We start from the raw sequence: 18,769 nt of genomic DNA, 5'->3' as shown, positions 1-18,769 counted from the left end.
AATGAGGGATTAGAGCTCAGAAATTCAGAGAAAGCCCAAATAAAGAAATGTGCGGTCGACAATGAGCGATTACAGTCTTGTTTTCACCCTTTCCCCTCTTAGGTTTGCATTCTCCTCACTCCCACATACACTGAAGGCACTGCGTTAATGTGAGGAACGTGTACACGAGCAGTACAAAACTACTTTCGTAGAACAGGTAGGAAGTCGCGGCGGATGCATCCAAAAAAAGAAACGTCACCGAAACCAACGGGAAGGAATTCATGACTCACAGATTCGGTGTTTTCTCAACCTTGTTCTGAACCGTGTGGCCAATTTTGCTTTCGAAACCCATATGACCCGAACAGTTGTTAGTTTTCTCCCGTGACCCCCCCCGCTCCCACCTGCACGTCAAGTGACACCGAGGTTGGGAGACTCTGCATTAATGACCAACAGAAGAGAATGAATCAGACGTTGGGACATTTTCTTGCACAGTAGCAGAGACAGACGGAGAGGCCTGGGCTGGTACGAGGAAACAGCTAGTAGCTTCAGACTGTTAACTGCACCAGGAATGCGAGCCGTAGAGCTGGAGGAAGCTGCACATGCGTCCGCTCCACGCTGGCGTTTTTTTTTTGCTGTCGGTCGGGTGCCGTGACAAGCGGCGGGAGCGCGATCAAAGAGACGTCAGCGTCGGAGCTGGATATGCTGAGCAGGGAACATGTACAGTAACGGTGGTTTGTGTCGGTCTGGCTTCAGTCAGAGTCCAGTTAGTCAATGTCTACGCCCCGTGTGGACCAGGGACTGAGTGTGAGGGTTTTTTGTGCGGGTATGTGTGTGTTGACTGTGTGAGTGCATCGGTGCTCGACGCCTCGTTCACATTAAACCGGCTGCATCTTTCTGAACAAATGCTCTGAAGTAAATGTCGGCCAACTAAGCCGCAGTGTCCTAAACCAGCATGAGTGCAGGACACCTCGAAGCCTTTGCTTTGGAAAACTACACACGGCCGCTGTTTGTCCGGTGACGTCACACTCGGCTCCGTCATGCAGGGACGAATGACTCCTGCTTACGTAAGTCCTATGGAATTTAAAAATGTGAACGAGGCGCAACGCAGACAAGTGCTTAGTATTTTCCTACTAAAGTCGTTTTCCTGTTCTTCGGCGTGTGTGTGTGTGTATATATATATATATATATATATATATATATGCCTGTGTGTGTGTTTGTTTGCATTGCAGGTTGTGCGTCCCCCCCCCCTTCCCCCTTCCCCTCCCCCCAGTCCAGCAGCTCCTTCTAGGATGGCTCCTGATCTCTCTGTGGCTGAGGCTGTGGCGGACTCTTCACGATGGTGATGACCGAAGCGGTATTGAGACGCGGGGCAGTGGCCAGCAGGTTGCCCCCCCCAGCCTCCAGGCCCCGGGCGAACCTCTGGAGGGCGGCCAGTCGCGCGCCGAGCCCCTCCAGCTCTTTCCTCATGCCGGCGTTCTCCGCCCCGAGCCTCTCCACCTCCCTCTGGAGCTCCGTCTTCTGCAGCTCCAGGGCCTCACGCTGGGACACGCGCTTCACTCGGCAGCTGGCGGCGTAGCCCCGGTTCTTCAGGGTGCGCCGGCGCTGCTTCAGCTTCTGGATCTCGTCGCGGGACATGCCACGCAGATGCAGGTTCAACTCTCGCACCGTGAGGGACATGAGCTCGTTGTCCGACAGGACGGGAACGTTCTCGCCGCACTCCTGCTTCACCTGGAGAGAAAAAGAGTGACGGTGGAGAAGGAAGATGAAGACAAAAATACGACCAATGGCGTTAAAGAATAACTGACAAGAAGGAGACCAAAACTTCTTTTCAAATTAGACAGTCAAAGGCTATCACATGACTGATTGAGTTTTACCTTCAGGGCTTTGCTGCTTCTTTCTGATGTCATGATCCGACTGTCTTCGGCCTCTCCAAAACACCAGTCAACACAGATACGGACACTCTGAAAGAACAGAAACAGGACACACACACACAAAAAAATAAGTATGTTGTGACATGTGACTCTTGCGAATCATGCCATTTTGGTTCAGATCTGGCCTGACATTCACCATCCGCTCACAAGACAGCCAGTCACGCACGATAAAGAAAAAGGAGAACCCGCAGATCTTTCATGCTTCTCCAAACTGCTGCTCTTTCATTAAACCCTGTGGTTTGATATTAAAAGGAAGAGGAGGTTTTGAAAGCGACGCGCCGGCCTCGGTTAGCTGGAATGGCGAGGAGGAAGTTCTCGTGCGTCTGCCCTTTCGGTTGCTCAAAGCAGGTGTCCTAACCAATCCCCTCAACACTTCCTCTTGTCAACACAACGCCAACGGTTCAAAGCTTTCATTGTCACGTCTATTCCTCACCGCTACAAGAGACATTTAAGTGAAATGGAACACAACATTACAATGACCACTAAAATAGAAAACCGCTGAAACTTTTCTATAATGCTTTTCCCTTTAAACTTCTAAATCATAATAAAAATAGGAACCTAGACACCGAGATCGGGTAAGTTTGCACACACTTTAATTGCTGCTTCCAGTACCAACCTGTAACAGCAGCAGTGAGAGTTTGTTTAAGTGCGTTTGGAAATGATCTCCCGTTATTCTTACTGAACGCTTGACACAGACTGCGCGGGGACTTCCTACACTCGTCTTAAGGTCAGCTCGCGAATGTTGTGTGGGATTAAAGTCCAACATCTAGCTGGGCCAGCCTTCTTGACTTCTTCTGTGTGTTTTAGATCGCTGTCATGCTGACATAAAAAAAAATGACTGCGCTTAAACTTGATGCCGTTTTAGCTATTTGCCAATTTCACCTCCATTGACCACATGCTGTCTGTTGACGAGGGGCTACAGTGTGTTGACTGTGTTTAGCAAAGACATCTTCTGACATTGGCATTTAATTAAGTTTTACTTTGACATCATCAAACCACAGGGTTTTTCCCCACATGGCTTCGGGAGAGTGAAAGTGTGATACAGTGTACTTTCACATGTATTGCAACAGTGGGTTTTCTTCTTGACTGGGCTTTCAGTGAGTCTCTTTGTAGCCCAGAAGTGTAGAAATATATATATATATATATATATTCTTTTTAACATGCATGGTTGCATGAGACTGGGTATGCATGGAGTGGTTGCTTTCAGGGTGCTGAGTAGCTTTTTGACAGCTTCACTATTGAGCTAACTCCTTATTCTTTGACAAACAGACTGATCAAGATCACGCTGCAGCTGGAATTAACTTCTTGATTATCGTCTTCGCCGGGTACCAGTGTGTTATATGATCTCTCTCACCTTTCTTTAAATGTATCTTTCCTTTTGTACATATATCAACAACATAATCTGCGGTCAGGCCCTTTGTTTTAAAAGTGGTGTGTGGCAGAGGTTTTGGGGAAATCCCTGCGTGAATCTGTGAATTTTTAGAAACCTTTTAGTGTGAATTATTTAGGACAATTCCAAGTAAACAGATCTTCTCCTTGCTTTCGAATGCGATGCGCTGACTTTCATTACAACCACGACCCGTTATACAGAAGGATATTACACTTCTATAAACTAATTAAAGGCCTTTTTGTTTAAGGAATCAAAATGAAATCTAAAAAGGTAAACACGTGTGTAGAGAGAGCAGCACACATTCCAGTGGATGTAAAGAGAAGGCTTGATGTGTGCCGCTCTCCAGCAACATGTCAGAAAACAAACTGGACTCCCAGCAAGGCAACCATGCTGCCAGGCAGGAGGGAGGAAACGCAAAAGAAGTCATTAAAGTTAGCCACATTTCGTTAGTTTCATTTTTACGGCCCCCGAGCTCAGTTTCAAAAATCCAATTTCCGTAAAAACTTGACTTCATAATAGTAGAATTGGGCGTTAACGGTACATGTAGGCCTTAAACTCGTGTACGGTAGGTGTTGCTCCATATACAAGACGCTATGGCCTATAGTTTGCTGACATTTGACTGCATTTCCCGACATGCGTGGGATGTGGAGGTTGCAGGAATAGCGGTTGTCCGACCAGCCCGGCTGTAAACCCATGAGACCGCCGTTTCGTGAAGTCAGGGTGATTCAGCAATAAAGCGTTCAGCTCAGCTCCTCAAAGACCGCCAGTCAGCCCAAACACAGAAAACACAGCTGCGACCACGTCTCTCTGTATTTGCCTGAACAAGCACAGCATGTCCACGATGGCACCTCACTATAAATATCACTTAAGACGACGTACTTTTCGGCTCCCAAAGTGGTACGCAACAAGTGAAACGCAGCGCTGCCAAAGCTACAACTAACGCTAGTTAGCGGGGTTTGTAAAGTAAAACACCCTCGTATATATCCAATTTGAATTCAAAATGACTGCAAAAACAAAATAGCGAACAGAGACCACCCCTGGAAATATGTATCTAGCTAAGCTACATCCAGAATCCACCCGTATCCTTATACGGAGAGGAGCTGGCCAGCTTGCGGTGAAGGCGCTGCTGCTATATAGTAAACAGCCATCACGAGTGCCCTCGACATCCATTTTAGTAAGACTTTAAATAATACATTTAGATTGTTTTAAAACGTACAGTTACAAAGAAGGAAGTGGGGCCATCATTTGGCTGTCAGATGTTACAAGTATAGAGGCTTAAATATGAAGCGCGGGGCCAAATTACGAGCATCATCTTAAACATGCTAGTAATGTTAACTGTTAGCACCTAGCATCGGCGGCTTCTGACGAGCTAACCTAAAGGAGATTAAAGCAAACAGCTGCCTGCTCACTTGTCCTTGGTTGGTTGGCCAGTCCCCGGCGGAAAGAAGTCGTCTAGTGTTTGTCTATCGCCATCATATTCCAGCGGAATATTTTAACGTTTAATATTTAGTAAAATAATATAATTTACCTGCTGGGTCGACGCGACGCTGGCGACAAAATGTCAGTCCGCCTTTTCCCGGAATTACTCCGCTGCTCTCTGAGGTTGGATTCTTTCATTCACAAAAAACACAAGCGACCATGACGTCAGGTCTAAAGAATGAGGGCGGGGCCAACTCCGCCCCCGCGGCGTACTCCGGGAGGATGTAAACAAGGAATCCCTTCGTCCCAGAACTTTTCCATGACCAGGCCCCCTTTCGCTGTTCCAAGCAACAACAACTCTTCTGAAAAAAAGGCAAAAACACTGGGAAAGTATTGAGAGTCACCCTTTGCTGACACAAGCAGTAGAAGCTATACAATGGGGAAGTTAAAAATCAGGCAGAATCCAAAAACAAAAACAAGTACTAAAGATAAAACACACACTACCCACAAACACATGTGTACTCATAGTTTACAGTTTGGCATTTCATGAAAAGTGCATTTATAGGAGATTAGATTTCCCTGCTGCATGACAGACAACCAGTAGAGGTGGTCCATTATGTGTTTGTTTTTCTAACTAAGGAATTATTATTAATTATTCAGGATTATAGCGCTGGGACTATTTTATTATATTTAGTTACACGTTATATAGGGATATTTATGTTTCCCGTAACCTTGTGTAGCTGCCAATAAAAAAATATATAAATAAAAATACATAGAAGACAAAGCATGTATCACAAATAGCCTAATTCAGAATATGCTCAATTGAAGTAGATATATATAAATGTATTTTTAATGTTTTAATGCACCTGTAGTTGCAAATGTGTGTTAAACATTGGGATTAGGAGCAACGGTTCTACTCTGACCTATATTGTACATATTCTGAGAAAAATACCATTCATTGGTTTGTCCGATGTGGCTGAGTAGCCTGCATTTGAGCTGAGTGAATATTATTGTTATATTTCCTGACTGTTTTCCAGCACCACTAATATGCAAAACAGTGGCAACTTTGGTCACATCAAACATAAAATAGACAATATAACAATATCCATAATGTGATAACCCTTCTCGCTATGTTGTGCTTAATAATCGTTTTAACAATGTACTAGTGTTCCAACGCTTCGTTCATGTTGGGTGTTATAAGTATAGTGCTCTAAAAAGGCTTATTTATTGTTCCAACAAAATACAGGTGTTTTATAATATAACAATCTATATTACTTACATTTTTGAAAGAATGCATTTATATCTAAAACAAGCTGTTCAAAACTCAGGTTGATTTATCTTTTAATGACTACTTGGGAAGCCCTGGACTCACTGCTAGACAAAACAAGCATTCTTCACATACACTGCAGGCTGCTGTCGGACAGCCTCAACGACAGGGGGCGCTGTTTGTTTCTAGATGAAGTACAAACTGACCCCTAACCTGCTGTCGTAACGCGTCCCTGGCAAACCTCACGTTTTCCCACTGTGACCTCGGACTGTCGTTGAACAGATGCACGCCTCCTAGCATTTAGCTTCGATGAAAACCTGGTGGAAGTCATCCGAAACACACTGAACGGACTGTCGGCTTCACGGTGTTTTCTAGCGACTTTTCCCCGCCGTGCGCAAAGCTGATCCAGGCCGACAGAGAGGAGCGGGCTAGCAGGAGACATGGCCGCGATCGAGGAGCTTTCCCCCGCTGCGGGCCCGGTGTCCACCCGGCCCCCCGAGGACGAGATTGACGACGACGAAGATGAAGATGTTAGTGGCTAGTCATTCTGTGGTATTTTGGAAATGCGAATGGATAAAAAAAACATAGAGTCGCTCTGTTCTTTCTGGGCTAAGTATGGCTAGCTAACACGGATATACCAATGCTAATTAGGTAGCACCTGGGGTGATCTGGCTGTGACAAACCCTGTACGAGTCCATGGTCTGTTGCAAGCTTATTGCTATAGCAATTGTGAAATAGTTAAAACATTGTTTGATCGAACTATCACTGATTTCACTCATGTCATGGCAGTGGAAACATAATGTATCGGTGTTAACATCAGCCAAACCAACCTGTAACAAACTTCAGTATGGACCATATAGTGGGGAAAAAAACTATATTTAGATTTTGGATGTATTTTTTCTTCATGCCTTTATTCATATGAGATGCTGCTTGAGTGCTTACTCAGTCTTTTTGTATCACAAGTGTCATGTCTGACGTTTGTCTCCTTCAGCTGGACGAGACACTGATGGAGAGGTTGTGGGGCCTGACCGAGATGTTCCCCAACACAGTTCGCACTGCTGCTGAAGTGTCTGCACTCTGCTCTGTCTCACTGGCCAAGAAGTTTTACAGGTAGACCTGAAGTCTCACTTTTTGTCAATGCAGAAATTTATACAGAGTGTTACAGTAGCACAGTGGATCAAGAGATTAACTACTAATTCATAGGCCTGATCCCAGCAGCAGCCAGTGGTCCTGTCTTTGTTTTCTGAAGTTAGACTCGCATCTTACCAAACAGTTACGCATTGTAAATCACTGGATTTTAGAAAACAGAAGTCCTTCGTCCATACCTTGGACTGGCACATCTTAAAAATCAGAAACTAATCCGTTTTTAAACTTGTTTCAGTTTTTCCCGCTCGGCGCTCTGGGTCGGTACTACCTCCTTCATGATCTTGGTGCTGCCTGTTGTGTTCGAGACAGAAAGACTACAGCTGGAGCAGCAGCAGATACAACAGCAGAGACAGGTGAGCGTTCCTGTGCATGTACGATAACCAGTAGCCAAGAGACAGCCACAAACACTTACGGTTTTACAGGAAGCAAGCGTTAACGCCGAGGACTGGACGCAGTATGAACCAGGGATTTGCAAATTCTAATATGTTAATGTGCTGTTTGAGTACACCGGTGAGCAACCTGAACGATCGACTCTTTCGCTTCCAGATCCTGTTGGGGCCCAACACTGGAATGTCTGGCGGGATGCCGGGCATGATGCCTCCTGCACCTGGCAAGATGTGAGACACGGAAAGGGGCTGACATGAACCTGAGATCTGCTGCTCAGCGATACAGCTGGGGGAGGCCGGTCGCAAGGAGAGACAGAGAGACTGTGGAGAAGGGCAAAGAACTGCAGTTTAGAGAAAAGAGAAGCAAAAGCTGGATGTCAGCAGCATGAAAGTCACACTCCAAACATATTGGATTGGAAGGAGGATGTGATGCGTTTCTGACACTTCTCTCTCACTGTCTCTCCTTACTCCAACATCATGCAGAGACTTATTTCCAGGAGCACTGCTTCTGTTTTCTTTTTCATTTTTTAAATAAATCAACATGAATAATTTGTTATTTAGGGGATAGCAGGTATAAGTGGATAAATTGAAAGCAAAAAGGTTACCAACCATATGTCTCGGTGTTTGCAGCCTGAAGAACATGTATGCTATACTTACAGTATTTTAGCAGTTTTGTTCATCGTCATCTAACGGGACAGGTCTGATGCATTGTGAACCACACTGTAAACGCTATTAATAGACACGTGGTCTACAGGATGGCCTCTTGAAGTTCGACAAGATAAATATCACTCTTTTCTATGTGGCCCATTCCTATGTGTACATTTGTCACATGTCACAGTTCAAATGTAGACTATCTACAGTGTGTATGGAGGAGTGCAATGTCTCTCACTTCAGTTATTGGATTGATTGCATTGCTCTAATTTTAAGCAACAGATTGTATAATGCAGCAACACCAGATTCCATGGTGTTAAATTATTCAAAGATTGTTGGGTCCTTTTCTCTTGATAGTGTGTGTGAAGAGTGAAATTATATTGTCATTGAAGACGGGACACATGTCATATGGTTTTGGACAAATATCATAGTGGTTGAAGGAAAACGTATGCTAAATATTTCAATATCGTTCTGACATGTCCAGTCTGCGTTATGTTATTTTCTGTTCTCTTTTGACATCCATGTGAATTTACAATCTCTCTCCTCTTTTCAGTAAGCAAACACATGTCTCTGTTTTCTGTTCAACATGATTGCAGTAATTAAAACACCAAATCAAAAGGAAAGTTAAGTGTTTACTTTCAGCACGTTTGTTTTGTGTCGTCAAACAGCATTAAGTAGGGATTTATGAATGACAGACCAGGCCAAGTTATATTATTAAAGATGTTAACAAATAATTCATTCAAGTTTTCTAATATCAAAATGAGGGTAAAGGAGTGTAAGATTATTTTTCACTGAATGCTTATGATTTTTTTTCAAATTGTAGATATTTTATGTCAAATATAGGTATTCAAATGCCTTATACATCTTTTGACAGCAGACATTTTTACTTTTCATAGCAGGAAAAGCACATGCGCAATCATGACATTAATTATTGTGATTACCTAAGAGCTGGAACCTGAGCAACTAAATATAATGCAGCCGTAATTTATGTTATTATGAAAACGTGTGCTTGTCCTGCTGTGGCATATCAACATGTCTGCAGTGAAATTGTTCCATTATTGTAGTCACGATGCTTAAGATGTTACTATTGTGACATGCTTACAACTATGCCCGGTCCCCATGGCCTTATAGACACCCTAAAATAATAATCAATAATTTTCAGAATGCAGCACATGCATTTTCAAACACTATAAAGAGTAGAAAATACAGAATATCTCTGCACACATTTTTTTAAAGCCTTTGTCCAATGCTGCATTCATTGCTCTTTTTCAGCCCATAGTCTTTTGAGTGATAATGGGAATGTGTTCTCTTTTGGCTCAGATCAGTAACTAATGAGCATTTTTGAAAATCACTATAACTTATAAACACTTTAAAATGAGTTATGAAGTTGTTCAGGTTCCCATTTAAAAGCAATAATTGTTGGCAATGATGCATCCATAGTTTATGTTCGTTCAATTGATAAGTTTATAATTTCCGACTGCACTTGAACAGACTAAAATCGCGAATTCCCGCCAGTTGTCTCACGCGACCTCCTTCAAGAGCCAAAGAGCACTCTGCCTTTTAACTTGAGATAGTATTTTTTTAGTCAGTATCTCTTGTCGTGTTGTTGCTAACGTTATTTAACAAGAATATATCCTAGTTGTGATAGTTTTACTGACAGTCTTGTTGATGTTGTGAGCAGCTGATAGACAAGAGTAACAGCTAATTAGCTATTAATAGCTAGCGTTAGCATTTACACAGACAGGTTAGCATTAGCTACATTAATTTAGCTGACCCAGGCTAAAGATACTTGCTGATTGACAGCAACTGAATCAGCCAAAATCCATTTTATCTTCAACGTTTAACCCATACTACATTGAAAATGAAAGCTGCAGAGGATCAGGTTGTTGATGAGGATACTAGTTTTCAGGATGATGAGGTAAGATAATGTAGTATAGCATTTAATTTATCTGGCCTTCCCTGACTAGAAAAATCCCCCACATCTGTCAAACATTTGAAATGACCAAACTGACCAGAATCAATTTATATTCATATATATATATATATTTTTTATTTATTCATAACAATAATTTAGGTAAAAACACTGTATGACAACAGTGTGACAGTCTAATTAAGAAAAATGTAAGTTATATTACAAATGTTTTTTTATGGTAAACCGTCCCAATAATGAAGTTTACTTCTCAGCGACTAACTCATGTAGATTTTCTTTGTCTTCAAACCTAACAGGAAACCTTCTTCCAAGACATTGACCTCCTACAGAAACATGGGATAGTGAGTATACAGCAGGGCTGAGTCAGTTTCCCATCAGATCAAAAGTCAGTTGTCTTTGTCAATATGTCTCTGTCCTTCCAACCTGTGACCACAGAATGTGGCAGACATCAAGAAGATGAAGTTAGTGGGTATCTGCACAGTGAAGGGGATCCAGATGACGACTAAGAAGGCTCTGTGCAACATCAAGGGCCTGTCAGAGGCAAAAGTGGAGAAGATCAAGGAGGCTGCTGGGAAAATGCTGGTAAAACGGGATTTTCTACTTGTGAATTTAATGTCATTCTTCAACCTGGACCACGTTATTCTGGTGGCCTTAAGACTGAATTACTTGAGACTATTTTTTTGTATTAGATCATTTTCTTTACATTGTAGAATGTTGGTTTCCAGACCGCCTTTGAGTACAGTGCAAAGAGGAAGCAGGTGTTCCACGTCACAACCGGGAGCCAGGAGTTTGAGTTAAGATTTACTCTTAACGTTGATAACAAGTAGACTCTAGGATTTACACTGCTGAACATATTAAGTGTTTGTTTGTATTTTAAGAATTCACAATTACATATACCATATACTCAAGGTGGGAGGTATAGTGATTCAATACACAGAATCTTCCGGGACTCAAATTGATTAAATGTGCCTCATCATGGTCTTAATTAGTTAATTTATATGATTTTTGTAATTTGTTACACAAAATCAATTTGCTGGGTTATTTAATCCACATAACGAATGATTTTTTTATTATTTTTTACATTTTTAACATTAGGGGGAAACAATTCAACTTTACCAGATACACTTAAAAATGACGTTTGGTTTTACTGTAATATGTATTTGGCTGGTATGGTAAAGTTTTTCACATTGGGATTAACCAGCAGATGCTGTGCCTCGGTGGATAGAAACTTTTAAGTTAGTTTCTCTGACTGTGAATCTGTTAAAATATTCCTGATTGTAAGTAAACCTTTCATCTCTCCAGTAAACTCTTAGGTGGAGGTGTAGAGAGTATGGCTATCACGGAGGCCTTTGGAGGTGAGGAGATGTCTTCCTACCGCTAAATATACTGTGTATGCTTATATTGTTTTAACATCACTCAGTTTTCTGCACTGGCTCAAAACTATCACGACACTATTTCATCCCACAGAGTTCCGCACAGGGAAAACCCAGCTGTCTCACACATTCTGTGGTAAGTTAGGAGCCTTTTTTGAAAATGGCTGCCTCAAAGTGAAAGATAAAACAACACCGTGCAAGTCAAATAAAACAGATGTTGTTTTGTCCAGTCACTGCTCAGCTGCCAGGCGAGGATGGCTACCCGGGCGGGAAAGTCATCTTCATTGACACAGAGAACACCTTGTATCCTCGTAACGATTGGAACAACCGTACGGCGTGTGTGCTGTGCACTTTGGTTGGTGTTTCAATCGACCGTCTCCCTTCACTGACGTATCGTGTGTTTATTTGTTGTCCCAGGAAGAACCCTGGCTATAGATAGCGCTGCATTGCCCCATACATATCATCCTACCACCTGCTGATTTAGAAAACATGTTTATGAGAGATGTTGCTCCAGAAGTCGTCCTAATGTGACGATACAATGACCGTTCATGTGTGTATCAGTAGGTTTTCTTCTCGTTGTTCTGTGTCACTTCATCCTTCACTAGCACCTTGACTCTGGTCCAAGTCGTCCGGACCGACTGAAAGACATCGCCGACAGGTTTAATGTGGACCACGGTGCTGTGCTGGACAATGTGCTTTACGCCCGGGCCTATACCAGTACGAACACACTTTCCTTTAGACCAGAGAACTTTTGGACACATTTGTGGTGTGCAAAGGAAATTCAACTTTTCTTCTTTTTTCTTCTCAGGTGAACACCAGATGGAGCTGTTGGACTTTGTAGCTGCCAAATTCCACGAGGAAGGAGGAGTCTTCAAACTTTTGGTGAGGATCGGAATGGACTCAAGGAACTTATTCACATATTCATCATGTTTATGGTTGTACTTCCCCCTCTCTATTTATGTAATGCTCTGTGAAGCTAAGCATGAATTCCTCCCTGTTGTCAGATCATCGACTCCATCATGGCTCTGTTCAGAGTAGACTTCTCTGGTCGAGGCGAGCTGGCTGAGCGGCAGCAGAAACTGGCCCAGATGCTCTCCAGGCTGCAGAAGATCTCTGAAGGTCTGAACCAGGAGTGTGCTCTCACAAACATCCACCATATATATAATAACTGGCATGTACAGCGAATATCTGCAGAAATGCATGAAGGAGTAATGTTCCAAATAATGACAAACGTTTTAGGATTTTGCCCATGTCTGGTTTTCATTTATGTTTTTCTTAGAGTACAACGTAGCAGTGTTCATCACCAACCAAATGACAGCTGATCCCGGTGCAGGAATGACGTAAGAGTCCTTCTGAATAAATCCGACACGTTTTGTGTTTGTAATTCTGTTTCCTGTCATTGTTTAAAGCTTTAATTTGATGTTTTTTTCGTCTGCCCTCGTTTTAGGTTTCAAGCTGATCCCAAGAAGCCGATTGGTGGGCATATCCTGGCCCATGCCTCCACCACACGGATCAGCTTGAGGAAAGGGCGTGCAGAGATGAGAATTGCCAAAATATTTGACAGGTAGTTGGCTGTTTTGTTTTGGGGAATGCAGGATTTTTTTTTTTGGATTCAGTCAATTATGATGCACAGCACATTGTTATGTTAAAGGTTCAGCTGACTTTATCGTCTGCCATGAGAGAAAAGTGTCTCGCAGACAAGACATCACAATAAAACATTAAATAAGAACACGTGCAAACACCAGCCTGAGATCAGAACAACCAGCCAATGAATCACAAGCCATTCACTGTGAAGAGCTATTAAACATGCACACTTCAGTACATAAATCTCATGCAAACGAACACATCTCATTTAACATGTTCACAAGAAAACCCACAATCTGTAAACTGCAAAAGAAAACAAACCAATTAGTACGTTTTCTCCCGTAACAATTTTATTAAATACTTGAGCATGTGTGCTGCAAATTACAGTTGAGGTTTCACTTCCTCTTACCATGATGTCAGATGACACATGTGATTTTCCGTACCCTGATAGATGGTGTGATATCACAACTAGGTCTTCTGAATATCATCAAGCTCAAGGCCTTGGACTTTGTTTAACATCGTGTTAACATTGCTTTTTGTGTGTCCTAAAGTAATATCCCACCCCAAAACTTATCTTATGATTTGAGTATTAAACACTATTTTCAACATGAGCCTATCTTTGTACCTGCTCATTATCAGCATAGTCCTAATATGAAAATGTATCTTTAAACACACCTTTGGTGGTTCTAGTGTGGTCTGAGTAAATTAAAAGGGGATGCTTAGACTTGATTGTTAAGGGCTTTAACCTGGTCTGAGAAATGAACTCAGACCTCAGTTTTATTTGCACAGTGAAAATATTTTGGAGTCACATTTGCTCTCTCTCCTTCTTGATATCCTCCAGTCCCGATATGCCTGAGAATGAGGCCACTTTTGCCATCTGTGCCGGAGGAGTTGGTGATGCCAAAGAGTGAAGAATAAAAGGAGAAGCGTGTTGAAATAGTCCTCTGTTACCATCAGTTTAAAGTTATTTCACGTATTTTTAATGGATTTATTTATTGAGTTTCAGAACATTTATATAATATATTAACTTCTTAAAGTTACACTGACAATCTTGTACCATGGTACTTTTGATGTATTTATTCTACACTTTGTTGTATTTTTCCTGTGTTTTGATGTCGGAATAAACACCAAAAAAAGACAAGACTCTGTTATGCACTTTTTTTTAATAGTATATAGTTCCTGAGATCGCTCAAATTACCGACAGAGATAAGAATGTGAAGTTAGCGGTAACGTGACGGTACAGTGAGCAGAAGTCCGGTGCTGGCCTCTCGCGGTGTTTGCAGGGCGTGCAGCGGCTGTACGCCACTTCTCGTCGGCTACGGGATCCATATGCTTGCGAAAGCAAGGCTTAACAAAGCGATGGCAACTTCACCAAATGTGCAGCTAAGAGTCTAAAACACACCGGCAACTCAACACGTCTTCACGGAACTCTAAAGAACCACCCACCTCCCCGGTAGCGGAAAGCTTGTCAACTCCGGTGAAAGGAGCGATGGACCCGAGAGACACAGCCCCGGATTCGTGGGAGCTAGAGGAGGATGCCGAGGCCCCGGCTGCCGCGGCGGAGCTCCCGGCCGCCTTCGCTGCTCTCAACGTGAACGCCAAGCCCTTTGTACCCAACATCAACGCCCCGGCGTTCATACCGACCGTGTTTCAAGCCAGCGCCGTGGAAATTCCGGCTTCAGACGGTGAGAGAACGGCCCGACAAGCTGGCTGGAAGTTAGCTTAGCTCGCTTGCTAATCCAGCTACGTTAGCATTCCTCTGTGCTCGGACCAGACACGGTGCCACAGTTATCGCGTATACGCTAACTAATCAACAAGTCGGCTCGAGTATTAGTCGTGTGTTATAGTGGCGCAATAGCTGCTTTATAACTCAGTAACAGCCGCAAACAAGACGTCAAACCTGTGAACACGCTGTGTCAAATGAATATTTATGAAAGTTTGACATGCTTTGCTTTCTCACTTCAAAGGTGCCCCGGATCCAGTTGCCAGCATGGAGGTGGCAGAAACAGCAGGTACGCACGAGTCACAGTGGTGTTAAGGTTATCACGTTACTGATCAGGTTACGGGCTCAGGTGTGTGCATTTACCTCCAGCCAGATTTGACAATCTCACACCAGACCTCGTGCAGACTGGGAGAACAAGTATGCTCGTAACTTGTAAGTTCACTTACTGAGCCATATTTGGCAGAGGTAATCCTATGTGCGCGAGGCCTAGTATAATATGATGCAACCTAACTTGTCCCTGCTCGAAATAGACATACCATTGGCCCATAGTGGTGTGTGTGTGTGTGTGTGTGTGTGTGTGTGTGTGTGTGTGAGGCCTGCTGTTTGTCAGACCAACTTTAATATATTCCACCACTTTGTGCTGCCTAGTTTTAATTTGCCTGAGTCAGGCAAAGTCAGATGCGGTGGGCCTCTACTCGAGTTACAGAAAAGCCAGTGGTGCTTTTGTTTTGAGTGGCTGAGCACCGCAGCTGTAGCAGAGTGAGTGACACAAGATCAGGTGTAGTGTACATAAGAGGCAGACAGTGAGTGACCTTTCCCACAGGCATGTTCACAGAGATGCTTGTTCTAATACCTCGTTGGATTCATGTCTGAATTATAATCACAGCGTGGTGAGACAGTCGACGAAGTGGCTTTCTGAGTTTGCCAGCAGCAATATGTCACTGGCTGATTTATAAATGAGGAGGGTTGAGAGGAAAGTAGGCTTTGTGCATGGCTGCTGGGCTGCATACTTTCATAGAGGCTTATTTGTTGCCATGGGAAGATGCTTCTTCTGCAGGGCTCAGCAGATTTCAGCGTACCATTGTTACCGTTTTCCTTTTTAGTTGCACTTGTTTGCTTCGGCAGAACATCGCATCGATTGTGTTTCTAACAAGTGGAGAGGACTAATGAACTGCAGACCACAGGCGGTGAAGTCATGCAACTCTTTAAATGATCCGTGAAGGCAGAGCGTGTGCTATCCTAGAGGTCTTTATATGACACACGTGGAGATTCAAGGCATGCTCCATGTGTGCAAAACGGGATCTCATTCCAAATGTTTGTGCAAATGTGGTAAAAGGTTGGTAAAGTTTGGTATACACATGAAACTGGCAGAAAGGATTCACTCATGATCAGACTGCAGGTTTTCATTCCAGCCAAAAAGTACCCTATATCATTACTTAGTTCCTCCAAGCTGTGGGTTGCCTTTAGCATCCACACCTGGCGGAGAAATAACCGGTGTCGTTAATGTGTATGGTTCCAGCAGCTTGTATGGTTCCAGCAGCTCCGGTGGAGAATGGAGGCACAGAGGCAGACATGACCACAGAGGAGGAGACGTGGGAGCAGAAGGAGGAGCCTGGGGGAGAAGGAGAGGGAGGAGGAGGAGGAGGAGGAGGAGGAGGACAGGAGGACCTGGGTTCAGGAGGAGCCTGTGAAGAGGGCACCACGAGGATGGAGGACGAGGAGATGATGGAGGAGGAAGAGGAGGAGATGCCCATGCCCAAGGTGGCGCCGGGCCCGCCCAACGCCCCCAAGAAAGAACACGTGAACGTGGTCTTCATCGGTCACGTGGGTGCGTCTCATTTGTGTGTGTGTGTGTGTGTTCATTGATCTTAGAAAGACTGGAACGTTTTATTGACCTCGTGATGTTTGTGTCTGGTAGATGCCGGTAAATCAACGATTGGAGGACAGATCATGTGAGTAATCCATTGTTTGTGATCTGTGTTGCCTGATCACAGGGCTGCACAATGGATAAGAACATCTAGTATTTATCTTAAACTAGTAAAGTGACCCTTTTTTAGTTCATTTGTAATTTAATTAAACTGTGTCAAACAACTAAAATCCATGTTAATTGTTGCCACTATGACTGTCGGCTACAATGCAACAGGTGGCCTCTTATACAGCACAGTGTTTTCCAGTTTAAGCCTCTCATTCACTTTTTGCCTCCATAATGACAAAGATACAATAAATAATCCTCCGACCACGTGTCCATTTCTTTGTTTTCTCCTCTCTAGGTACTTAACTGGAATGGTGGAAAAGCGAACCCTGGAAAAGTATGAAAGAGAAGCGAAAGAAAAGAACAGGGAGACATGGTGAGAGCGGCCATCTTTATGTTCTTGTCTAAAACCAGCATGCATTTGATTTTGTTAAGTATTAATATATGGGAACAAATTGCAGTAAGCCACTTCAATGATTTTAATGAAAGCGTTACATTTGACCTATACTATTTGCATGTTTTTCAATGTGAATCATTTAAGCAAATATCGCAACGGTTTTGATTACAACAGGCTTGTTTGGCCCCCGGCAATCTCACGTTGCTCATAGCAGAGTTATGAAAAAGTGAATATGTTTTGTTGCAGGTACCTGTCGTGGGCGCTGGACACGAACCAGGAGGAGAGAGACAAAGGGAAGACGGTCGAGGTCGGGAGAGCTTACTTTGAGACGGAGAAAAAACACTTCACCATCCTGGATGCCCCCGGACACAAGAGCTTCGTCCCCAACATGATTGGCGGAGCGTCACAAGCCGATCTGGCAGTCCTGGTGAGACGGACAGGGACATGAAACTACCGCTAGCTAGCCCTAAACCTCAGACACACAGACTGAATCCTGTACTGACTGAAGTTATTTATATACATATTGTACAAAAAGTATATTTGTCCATGGAAGCTTCTCAAACCACCTCAGCAGCATATTCCATTTTCCACTGCCCCTCTTTGTTATATATTCTATAAATACGTTCTTTAAAATGTCACTAAATGCTGGAATTCCCTCCGCCTCCCTTATTGGTCCATATCAGGTGATATCGGCAAGAAAGGGGGAGTTTGAGACCGGCTTTGAGAAGGGTGGGCAGACACGGGAACATGCCATGCTGGCTAAAACGGCCGGAGTCAAGCACCTCATTGTCCTGGTCAACAAGATGGATGACCCCACTGTCCACTGGAGCCTAGACAGGTGAGCTAGGACGTTCGGGGAGAAAAAGACATGACGTGTTTTATGTTGGCTTTAATGCCGTGTCGGTGTTCTGTTTTATTCAGATGTTCCCACAAGACTTCTGGCACATTTTTTGGAAAGATTCATGCATGTTTTAGTAAACAATCATGTTTGTTTCCTGACTTTTCTGCAGGTATGAAGAGTGTAAGGAGAAGCTGGTTCCATTTCTAAAGAAGGTGGGCTTCAACCCTAAGAAGGACATCCACTTTATGCCTTGCTCCGGACTCACAGGTTCCAACCTCAAGGACCCCGTACCCGAGTGCCTCTGGTACACGTAAGTGGGCTGTGGGGATGGGTTTGTATGGCAGTACGGTAGTACAGGGGAGACTTTAGATGCTGTGACTGGATGTACCGTCAGTCCTCTTAGCCGGCCAAACACGGCTACACACACACACACACGCGCGCGCTTAATTTACCTGAACAATGATTACTTTGTTAAATGTTGACAAAGTCTTCATAGAAAATCTTTCAGCAGCCATGTTTTAATGGGGACATGATGAGCATGAAATGTTGACTGCATGGTCAGGGCTGCTCTTTCTAAAAGTTGAAAGGTACATTCAGGAAAATCTGGTTCCCCTGCCAGCAGTTTCTGTTCCTTTTAATGCTACGTCGCTATCACTCTGTTTTCTGCCACAATTTTGCTAATGATTCCCAGAGGCGATCAGAGAGCTCTGGTCTGCATCTCATACGGGCCTTCGTGGTCTCACCTTTCCCTTTGCTCAGAGTATAGAAAAACTAACACAA

The 18,769-nt window shown here is 43.6% G+C and overlaps 4 protein-coding genes across 6 annotated transcripts in view; 3 read left to right on the top strand and 1 right to left on the bottom strand.

Annotated features, from left to right (window-relative positions):
* Positions 1-1,196: 1,196 nt before the first annotated feature.
* maff (v-maf avian musculoaponeurotic fibrosarcoma oncogene homolog F) lies at positions 1,197-5,042 on the bottom strand. Its single transcript, XM_031843783.1, is given in 4 exon segments — positions 1,197-1,707; positions 1,854-1,912; positions 1,915-1,940; positions 4,829-5,042. Coding segments are annotated over 4 exon segments (618 nt in total). The 5' UTR covers positions 4,918-5,042; the 3' UTR covers positions 1,197-1,263.
* A 1,139-nt stretch (positions 5,043-6,181) lies between these two features.
* On the top strand, positions 6,182-8,792 carry tomm22 (translocase of outer mitochondrial membrane 22 homolog (yeast)). Its single transcript, XM_031843601.1, has 4 exons — positions 6,182-6,516; positions 6,978-7,096; positions 7,368-7,485; positions 7,679-8,792. The coding sequence occupies exons 1-4, from the start codon at positions 6,427-6,429 to the stop codon at positions 7,751-7,753; spliced, it is 402 nt and encodes a 133-aa protein (XP_031699461.1). The 5' UTR covers positions 6,182-6,426; the 3' UTR covers positions 7,754-8,792.
* An 83-nt stretch (positions 8,793-8,875) lies between these two features.
* On the top strand, positions 8,876-13,983 carry dmc1 (DNA meiotic recombinase 1). 2 transcript variants are annotated; one of them, XM_031843600.1, is made up of 13 exons: positions 8,876-10,087; positions 10,396-10,440; positions 10,535-10,681; positions 10,825-10,892; positions 11,402-11,454; positions 11,567-11,608; positions 11,703-11,775; positions 12,098-12,189; positions 12,281-12,354; positions 12,477-12,591; positions 12,752-12,812; positions 12,920-13,036; positions 13,898-13,983. In XM_031843600.1, exons 1-13 carry the CDS (start codon positions 10,031-10,033, stop codon positions 13,965-13,967), a joined length of 1,014 nt encoding a protein of 337 aa, XP_031699460.1. In that variant the 5' UTR covers positions 8,876-10,030; the 3' UTR covers positions 13,968-13,983. The 2 variants fall into 2 exon arrangements, with proteins under 2 accessions (XP_031699460.1, XP_031699458.1); XM_031843598.1 differs by having other exon boundaries at positions 10,810-10,892.
* A 317-nt stretch (positions 13,984-14,300) lies between these two features.
* gspt1 (G1 to S phase transition 1) overlaps positions 14,301-18,769 on the top strand; it is an 8,488-nt gene continuing 4,019 nt past the window's right edge. The window contains exons 1-8 of one of the 2 annotated variants that reach the window (XM_031843597.1): positions 14,301-14,741; positions 15,024-15,068; positions 16,302-16,607; positions 16,698-16,731; positions 17,050-17,127; positions 17,395-17,575; positions 17,832-17,986; positions 18,159-18,299. In XM_031843597.1, the coding sequence (XP_031699457.1) occupies positions 14,546-14,741; positions 15,024-15,068; positions 16,302-16,607; positions 16,698-16,731; positions 17,050-17,127; positions 17,395-17,575; positions 17,832-17,986; positions 18,159-18,299 (1,136 nt within the window). In that variant the 5' untranslated portion in view covers positions 14,301-14,545. Of the gene's footprint in view, positions 14,742-15,023; positions 15,069-16,298; positions 16,608-16,697; positions 16,732-17,049; positions 17,128-17,394; positions 17,576-17,831; positions 17,987-18,158; positions 18,300-18,769 lie in introns of both variants that reach the window. The other variant, XM_031843596.1, reaches the window with a different exon arrangement.

This window comes from Anarrhichthys ocellatus, unplaced genomic scaffold (assembly GCF_004355925.1).
Source record: "Anarrhichthys ocellatus isolate YVR2014 unplaced genomic scaffold, GSC_Weel_1.0 scaffold4, whole genome shotgun sequence".
NCBI classification, from domain to species: Eukaryota; Metazoa; Chordata; class Actinopteri; order Perciformes; family Anarhichadidae; genus Anarrhichthys; species Anarrhichthys ocellatus.
This window is presented reverse-complemented; position numbering and strand designations above follow the sequence as displayed.

Bases quoted from the DNA above. Each gene is read 5' to 3' on its own strand.
- tomm22 (XM_031843601.1), top strand. From the start codon at position 6,427: ATGGCCGCGATCGAGGAGCTTTCCCCCGCTGCGGGCCCGGTGTCCACC. The intron at 6,517-6,977 runs GTTAGTGGCTAG...TGTCTCCTTCAG, and splicing joins ACGACGACGAAGATGAAGAT to CTGGACGAGACACTGATGGA. The intron at 7,097-7,367 runs GTAGACCTGAAG...AACTTGTTTCAG, and splicing joins CTGGCCAAGAAGTTTTACAG to TTTTTCCCGCTCGGCGCTCT.
- dmc1 (XM_031843598.1), top strand. From the start codon at position 10,031: ATGAAAGCTGCAGAGGATCAGGTTGTTGATGAGGATACTAGTTTTCAG. The intron at 10,893-11,401 runs GTTAAGATTTAC...TCATCTCTCCAG, and splicing joins ACCGGGAGCCAGGAGTTTGA to TAAACTCTTAGGTGGAGGTG. The intron at 12,190-12,280 runs GTACGAACACAC...TTTTCTTCTCAG, and splicing joins TTACGCCCGGGCCTATACCA to GTGAACACCAGATGGAGCTG.